This window comes from Hordeum vulgare, chromosome 2H (assembly GCF_904849725.1).
Source record: "Hordeum vulgare subsp. vulgare chromosome 2H, MorexV3_pseudomolecules_assembly, whole genome shotgun sequence".
Lineage (NCBI taxonomy): Eukaryota > Viridiplantae > Streptophyta > Magnoliopsida > Poales > Poaceae > Hordeum > Hordeum vulgare.
In genome coordinates, this window is record NC_058519.1 from 432,018,424 (window position 1) to 432,027,029 (window position 8,606).

The 8,606-nt window shown below is 41.7% G+C and overlaps 1 protein-coding gene across 2 annotated transcripts; it reads left to right on the forward strand.

Annotated features, from left to right (window-relative positions):
- The first annotated feature begins 3,651 nt into the window (after positions 1–3,651).
- On the forward strand, positions 3,652–7,943 carry LOC123426533. Of its 2 annotated transcripts, XR_006622261.1 has the most exons (6): positions 3,652–4,010; positions 6,032–6,135; positions 7,006–7,119; positions 7,306–7,389; positions 7,507–7,641; positions 7,722–7,943. XR_006622261.1 is itself a non-coding variant. In XM_045110371.1 (5 exons), exons 1-5 carry the CDS (start codon positions 3,791–3,793, stop codon positions 7,561–7,563), a joined length of 579 nt encoding a protein of 192 aa, XP_044966306.1. In that variant the 5' UTR covers positions 3,652–3,790; the 3' UTR covers positions 7,564–7,943. The 2 variants fall into 2 exon arrangements, 1 of the variants encoding a protein (XP_044966306.1); XM_045110371.1 differs by having other exon boundaries at positions 7,507–7,943.
- Positions 7,944–8,606: the final 663 nt, after the last annotated feature.

Consider the following 8,606-nt stretch of genomic DNA (forward strand, 5'->3'; position numbering starts at 1 on the left):
ACAGCGGCGTCGGCCCCTGATTTTTGAATGATGTGATTTTTTAAAAAATTAAATGAAGTAAGGTATATAAAAAAAGAGGAAACAGTATTTTATATATCATGAACATTGTGTAATTAACTATTAAAAATGATGATACAAAAATGTTCAACATATGTGACAAAAAAATTCAATTTGCATTTGAAATATGTTCAGCACATATTATCAAAATTTCATTATATAAATAAAAATGTTTACCATTTGTAAAAATAACCTAGGAAATGAACGACCACAGTTATGGAGGAACTGCACCCGAGCCACCACTCTACACAGCGGCTCATGTTACAATGTGTATTTCAAAAAAATGTTCAATAAAATGTAGATATAATGAATGAATATTTTTAATAGTTTATTATACAGTGGTATTTACAATAGTACGTAATTTTCTAAAGATATTAAGAACATTTTACATATTATTGTGTAAAATAATTTAGCGCGTGCAGCCTCGTTACGCCCAATCGGCAACGTGAAATGAAAAAAAAAAGATAGGCCTTGCTTGGCCCAAGTAGCCAACGCAGCATGTCCAGTATAACATACACAGCCCTCGCCATGTAACACGAGCCACTCTCTGGCGTGGTTGCTCGGCCGCGTCGCATGTGTACTGGTGATCCTATCGGTCTCTGATTTTTATTTGTTTTATTTAAATGACCAATTCAATTCAAACTTATAAAAGAGTCTGATTCAAAGTTGCAAAATTACGAATAAAAAAATTACAAGATCTTTGCAAAATAAAGGACATTTATATGATTAAGTATAAAGCAAGGGGTTTTTCCGCAAAAAAATATACCACGTGGGAACCTGACAGATGGGCCTCCTCGGTCAGATACACCATCAATGCGTATTTATACGCGATTTAGCTCGATTTGCAACGGCCTCGCACAAAGTTGGTACTGACATGAAAAAATTAGCAATCTTGGTACCAATCTGCACGTTCTGCCTCAATTATGATACTTCTGTGTAATTAACTCCTCGTCTCGACCATCTTTATCATTCCAACCTTCCAATGAAAGAAGGGCAGTACTCTGCGCCGACGCGTCGGCGTTACCTTTGGACCTATCGGCCCCAGCCTTCCAATCTTTACTGTCTTAGCCGTCCGATCGAGCCTCCCCATGCATTCCTTCTTCCTCCTGGCGCAAAAATCAGGTATGCCTCGTCGTCCCTTTCTCTCCTGGCCTCCTGCTTGCAGCTCTGCCTGCTCGCTCACCGGAGCATCTCGTCGGCCCTCGCGGGAGCAGCTCGTAGGCTTGGCGGGTTGCCCCGGTTGTGCCCTATGTGGTTCTCATCGTTCGCCAGGCCTCGTCGGCATCGGTCGCCGCCGGTCCTCGTTACCCCTTCCTACCCCACCATGGATGAGCTCTCCGTGGGCCTTGAAGCTCGCCTTCGCTCGCCATGGAACAGTTGAGAGAGGAGATGCAACTCGCCATGTCATTGGTTGTAGCAAAATGAAACATCGGTTATAGCAAAAATCACGACACCATGTGTGATGTAGGAAAATGCGACACCGATGATAGCAAAATGCAGTTTCGGTTGTAGCAAATTTTGATGTCGATTGAAGCATGTAGCAAAATTATGCCTTCGGCCATGGACGCAACTTTGTCGGTCATGGAGCAATTGAGAGAGGGGATGCAACTCGTCATGTCATCGGTTGTAGAAAAATGAAACACCTGTTGTAGCAAAAATCGCGACGTCATGTACGATGTAGCAAAATGCGACGCCGATGTTAATAAAATGCGGTATCGGTTGTAGCAAATTTGGACACCAGTTGTAGCAAATTTGGACACTGGTTTGTAGCAAATTTTGACACCCATTGTAACAAAAATGATGATGTCTGTGGTGCCCGTGGTGACCATGCAGCTCCACTGGACCGTTGTTACAGCTCTTCCTAGACACATAGTTGAGCGGTAGCGCCGGCGATAGCGAGCTTGCATGGACTAGTGCAGGCGCAAGGGGAGGTCGTCCATGGCCATGACTCGCGATCGAAGTGGGAAGGGGACGAGGAAGATGCGAATCTCGGATGGGGGAGCGCGAGTTGTTGGTTCGTCAGGTCACGCCTGATCCAACAATTCCCGTGCGACCGGCCGGACGCTCGCCGACCCGCCGGATCAAAACTTTTCCCATGAAAGAAAGACACAAAATGCCTTTTACTCCACAGTTGCTAAATGAGTATACCCCATTCGGCGCTTCACACATCTATTACTGTACATTTTGCAAACGGGCTCTCAAGCCCTTCAAATTGGGTCGGTCTGTTTAGCTATTGTTCCATTTATTTTTTTACCTTTTTTTCTTTTTTACTTCTATTTGATGAAGTTTTTTCAAAATTGGTGATGATTTTCGAAAACATGATTTTTTTTAAATTTATAACTTTTATAGAATTTTATGAACGTTTTAAAATCGATGAACATTTTTAAAATCAATAAATTTTACAAAAAGTTTTGCAAAATCATAGATTTTTATTCAAATTCCATGAATATTTTTCAAAATTGATTATTTTTGACAAATTACGATTCTTTTATTAATTATTTTTTCCAAAATTCAGGAACTTCTTTCAATTTACAATTTTTTGTTGCTTTTTGTCAATTTTTCCTGTTTTGTATCGTATTTTTTGCTCAAATCTGAACGTGTACATAGGCCGGACCACTAGCGCCGGCGCGTGAAGCGCCGAATAGGCAGGGCAACTCCATGTCTCGCCTTCAACGGGAGGGGTAGGAACAATCACTAAAACGTGAACGAGATCGGTCGGACCAAGAAGGCGAGAGGCCACGACCTTCTTTCTTTTATGGTTTCGTTTCATTTTTTATTAACTTTTTCATTTTTATCTAACATATTGTAAATATATGTATATATCAAAAAACAATCGATAAAATGCATTTGAAAAATGTTGATCAATCATTTTTAAAATGTTAATTGTGTATAGGAAAATGTTTATCACGTATACAAAAATATGTTAAAAATGCATATGAAAATTTGGTCATGTATTAAAAAATGTTAATCAAACATTTGAAATTTTTGAAAAACTATTTGAAATTTGTTGGTAAAACGTTTGTAAATTATTATATGTGTGTAGAAAAAAATGTTGATCATATATTCGGAAAATGATTTATTTCCTATATGATGTAAATAAAATTGTTAATTGAGCATTTGAAAAAACGTTGAATAAGTATTTGAAAATATTAAATCTGTTTAGAAAAAATGTAGACCTTGTTTTATATAAATTATGGCATTTTTATCATGTATTTAAAAATGATAGTCAAACATTTGAATAAAATGTTGAACAAGTATTTTTAAAATGATGATCAGGCATTTGATAAATGTTATATGTGTATAGATGTTTTTTACTATTTTTTATTTTCAAACTGTTAATCAAGCGTTTTTTTAAAATAGAAAAAAGTGTTGACCATGTATTCAAAAAAAATATTAATCTTGTATTTAAAAACAGTTAAAGCTCTCCTCTTTCTTCTATTTTTCGGCTATTGTACATGAAATGGGCCGGTCCGACAACTGTAGCTGATTCAGCGAGACATCCTATTGTCTCGCTCAAGGCGAGATATAGTCGCCGGGGAATAGGAGATCCTGACACGGAACGAAAAGCCGCAGAGAAAAATAAATGAAAGATTTAACGGCTCATCGGCCTTCCACGAAAAAAGGAGTACTCCGGCTGCAGACGCAAACCCAAACCAAGCGAAAAATATCCACTGAATCTCTCTCGCTGCTCGCGGCCGCGGCGACCGGAGTAAAGAAGGAATCGAAGGCGACGATGGCGTGCCGAGCCCTCGCGCTCCGCTCCTTGCTGCTCCCCGAACCCCTCCACCACCTGAGCCTCCGCGCCGCCGCGTCGGCCCCGGCGGCGCAGTTTCCTTGTTGCGGCCGCCGCCGTCGCCGCAACCTTCGCTGCTGCTCCAGCTCCAGCTCTAGTGGGAGCGGGTCCGGGGAGCAGGGACAGCCACCGCAGGAGGCCGTGCTCGAGGCCATCTCAAGTGAGAGCTGCCCCATGCCTACCTTCTCATCTCGTTCCTCTACCTTTTGCTTAGTTAATGGCTTGCTGGCTCGTGGCTGTCGTCGTTTCCGTGTTCACGGGCCAAGATCGGAGTTGGATGCCGGGGATTGTTTGTGTGATTGTTATATTCCCGGGGCTGATGGAAGTAGACGACGACTGGGGGTTGTTCTTTGGAATTGGATGGATTCATGTCAGTGACTTGGTTTGATATGCTAACAATTATCTGCCCTAGTTTTTCCAGTGGTTTACTTAATACTGTATTTGCTTGGGACGAGAGAATACGGGCATGCCTTCTAGAGCATCTCTTTATTTATTAAATTAATTATTGTCTTTTGATGTGATAATTTCGGATGCATTATTGATACATTGGATAGTCGTTACCCCACCATGCATGATGCGATGCAGATAGAGTGATAACGTTTACGTTGTATGCTATTTTCCACAAACAAGGATGTGTCAATACCATAAGTATATAGGCATTTCAGTTGATAAAATAGATATAATGTATGACCAAACGAGACATATGCCTGGACAGTGGACAAAAAAATCAGAGATCAACTTCACACTCAGTACAGAACAGATCAGCAAGAGGCACCAGTGTTGGTGTACCCTTGATTCCACGAGAGGCGGCAGTGGCATGACACCATCATATTCATCGCCATCCTGGTTGAAAGAGAGGGGGGGGGGGGGAGGGGGTACGAGGGAGAGCGCTGCCATCGGTTTGGCTTGAGTACGGAGGTGGCGTCAGTAGCAGGTGGAACAATCGCGTACTGTTGGGAGGGACGGAGGGATGAGTCGGTGGCAGGAGGAGGGAGAAGGAGGCTGCATGGCACGCTTGAGTGTGGAGGAGAAGACATCTGGTGGAGTCAACCAAAGAGAAGAGCAGGACATATTATGTCTTGTATGGGATTGGGTTGTTTGTGTGTTCCGATTTGAGTGATTTTAGGTCTGGAAGTTTCAAGGAAATTCGTACTTAGTTTGGAAATTTCAATTCACTGATATAGTACTGTGCCCGTATCAGACTATCAGGCACATATTACAATTCAGTGCAATGGTTTGTTATTTGTCATCCATGTGGTACCTCATGATTGTTACGAAGTGTTTACATTGAACCCAAAAAGGAGGATAACTTCATTAGTGGAATAGTGGCACCAAGTAAACTTTGACAGTCTACAGAATAATAAGATATAGAGGTTTACTGTTTTTCCCAGATTATACAAGGGCATGGCTGGCACCAGAATCAAATTGATAAGTTCAAATGGCACTGTCTTCTATTCATTAAGTCTATGAATGGTCACATTTTCAGTTTACACAATAGGCCACTGTATGCAGTGGCGGAGCGTGGTCGAAGTACAAGAGGGGGTCAACTCCATATAAAAACACATAACAATATGCATGAAAAAGTACAGGACAGCTTGCCGGAGTTGCGGAGTACTACTCCAAACCTTCAACCAAGACGAAGGGGATTGACTGATTGAGGACCAGAGGAGGTTAGACGGACGGAGGAGTTCGTGGTTGTAGATCGTAGACGGCTGGTCGGGGACGGCAGGTCGCATGCCTGGAGCCTGGTCGTGGTCGAGTCCTGGAGTAGCAGAGGATTGGGGGATGCTGGCTGGAGGCGGATGATTCACGTCTCACGTGCGTGACCACGTGAGAACATTGCTCGATTCCATTTCAAGCCTGCTGCTGGGCTTTACCTCTGAATGGCTGGGCTAAACCACTGAACATACCTAGTATTTTTTTTTTGCAATTTCGGAAGGGGGGGCCATGACCCAGTTTCGCCTCCACTACGCTCCGCCGGTGACTGTATGTGGCTACATTGCATACTAGGATCACTGAGATAAATCTTTTCCCTTGCTGTTTGCTTCTCAAGGGTAGTTTTCAGTGATCCCACAGTTGTGTCTTGATTATGAGTTACTAATGTTGTACCTTGTTTTAGTTCATACAAAACTTAATGTTGTACCTTGTTTTAATTCATACAAAACTTTCCCTTTTAAGCAGAGGTGGCAAAGTCTAAAGGAAGGGTTGCACTCACAACAAATATGGTCATAGGTGGTACTGTCACAGATGATTCAAGTGATGAATGGCTTGTTTTGGATCAGAAGGTATTCTCTTAATATCCAACAACTCCTATTTGTCACGGTTCGGTGGAGGATGACTTAAAATAGCTTGACATGGGACAACTGGCCCCTGTATCTTTGTTTCTGAAAATTTCTGTGCAATTCTTTTCTACCGATATTTTGTCCGGACAATGTACCATAAATCCAAATTGTGTTTTAGTTTGATGCCAATGTTGAATTTCTAGGTTTTGCTCTTGGTCTAACTCATGAAATTGTATATTTGGGGAAGCCAGATTGACTTGTTACCATATTACACAGTCAACATAGCCATGCTAGTCGTGCATATTCTACATGAGCAGCTCATAATAATGAGTGCTCCATCACAAGACAGGAAAAGTTCCTTCGCTGACCTGTTGGAGGAAGAAAGAAAGTCGAAGAGCATCTTCCTTTGTCCCTTTTCAGTGTTTTTTTATGTGAGTTTCTTTGAATGTAAGAAAAGTGAAAACATGGGTCCTTCTCGTCTGGACAAAGAAGGAATCATCTTGTCAGCTTGTGTCGTAAGGTGTTGGGTTAAGTCTCACAACAAGTGTAACCCTTCGGCGTCCGAAAGCCTTATTACCCATAATAACTGGACAGAACTGAAGGTAGCCTTGAGATTATACTTTATTATAGGGAAAGGGAGAAAATGGAGAATATCTTTAAGAACGCTAGGCTAAATTTCACTAGGGTCCATGGTCTTATCAAACTCCATTTGACCTGTTCTGAAAAATTCGATGCTAATTATGTATACATGCACAAGTGCATTCCTTTGGTTTATCGTTTTTTGAACTAGATTATTAAAGGGAGCAATGCAAGACCCAAAACCTTGGATCTTACTTCAGGCATCACTTAGCACTCTACCGTTTGACTTCACAGGTGAACACATACCCCACAGACAGAGGATTTACAGCAATTGGTACTGGAGGTGAAGATTTTGTCCATTCTATGGTTGATGCCGTTGAATCGGTTCTTCAAGAATCGATTCCAAAGGTTGGTGTTAAACTGGAGTCACACGTTTTCTTATGTTGGAATAATATGTATTAGCATACTTTAGGGGCTGTCTAATTTCATTGCTTAGATTATATCAATGCTTAACTTCGTCGAATATTTCGTTTTGCTATATTTTCCTTAATATTTTTGTGACTCTTAATATACATCTCAACTTGGTTTGTACAGGGTCAAGTAAGTCAGAAAATATCTTCTACAGGAAAATATGTTTCTGTAAAAATCGGGCCAATACGTGTGGTTTCAAGTGAGCAGGTAACACCCTGTTTTCCTGTGATCAAATATATTCTAATCTGCAACCTAGATGTCCATTTGCAGATATTTTACTTTCTCGTGTACACGGTATATAATGAGACTTCGATTGTTGTTCAGGTCCAGGCTGTATACCGCGCCATGAGAAGAGATAACAGGATGAAGTACTTCTTATGAACTGCAATTACTCTTTCCTGTTTAGTTCCTTCGATCATCTTGTAACACCGGCGTCCTGTTATACGTTTTGCTGTACTTGTAAGTACTGCCTCAAATGAAAATATTGTGTTGGTTTTCCAGTTCATTGGCTCCATGTGACACAAAGATACCCCCTGCAGGCTGGAGCTTCTGTGAACTGATGAGAGGAAGAACATTTTTGTGTTGCTTTAGCCCAAATAGAAATTGCTCCATTATTCAGACAGGCACTACAATGTAACAGCATGGTTTTCATTACAATATAGCGAACATGTTTACATACTACATATGTTTAAAGATGCTTGTAGTTTTGGGAATTGTCAATTGTGGAAACATCTATGAAATCTGTATATGTTTCAGTTCAATGCTCCAAAAATCCAAATGGAGTCTTGAGTCCTGCTGCCAAAGAAACTTGTCATGTCGACAATTCTTACTATCTTAATTCAACTTACTACTGTGGGAACCCCGACTTACTAGTCGAGAATCGCCGTGCTCAGTGATCCCAGAGATCAATGCTTATCGAACACAGATACTGAATAAAGAGTCTTACATCCAAGTACCGATTATTACAACACGTAACCGAAGGGTCAAGTTCACAAGACAGGGGCCTAAGGCCAAATCACATGGATACACTAATAGCGAAAAACAAAGGGGCTAAGCGGGTGCCCATGCCATCAAGCCTACACCGACAGGCATTCTGACTCGGAAGCGTCCTAGTTCGCAGGGGTGTCGTCGAAGACGTACTCATCTCCAAACTCCGGTCCTTCCATGTCTGGTCAATAACATAACCAGTGGCAAGCCAAAAAACAAAGGGGCTAAGCGGGTGCCCATGCCATCAAGCCTACACCGACAGGCATTCTGACTCGGAAGCGTCCTAGTTCGCAGGGGTGTCGTCGAAGACGTACTCATCTCCAAACTCCGGTCCTTCCATGTCTGGTCAATAACATAACCAGTGGCAAGCCAATGAGTACTTTGAATGTACTCGCAAACATCCCATGATATGAACAATGAAAGTGAAGGATAACAAT

Bases quoted from the DNA above. Each gene is read 5' to 3' on its own strand.
- LOC123426533 (XM_045110371.1), top strand. From the start codon at position 3,791: ATGGCGTGCCGAGCCCTCGCGCTCCGCTCCTTGCTGCTCCCCGAACCC. The intron at 7,120-7,305 runs GTTGGTGTTAAA...TGGTTTGTACAG, and splicing joins TTCAAGAATCGATTCCAAAG to GGTCAAGTAAGTCAGAAAAT. The intron at 7,390-7,506 runs GTAACACCCTGT...ATTGTTGTTCAG, and splicing joins GTGTGGTTTCAAGTGAGCAG to GTCCAGGCTGTATACCGCGC.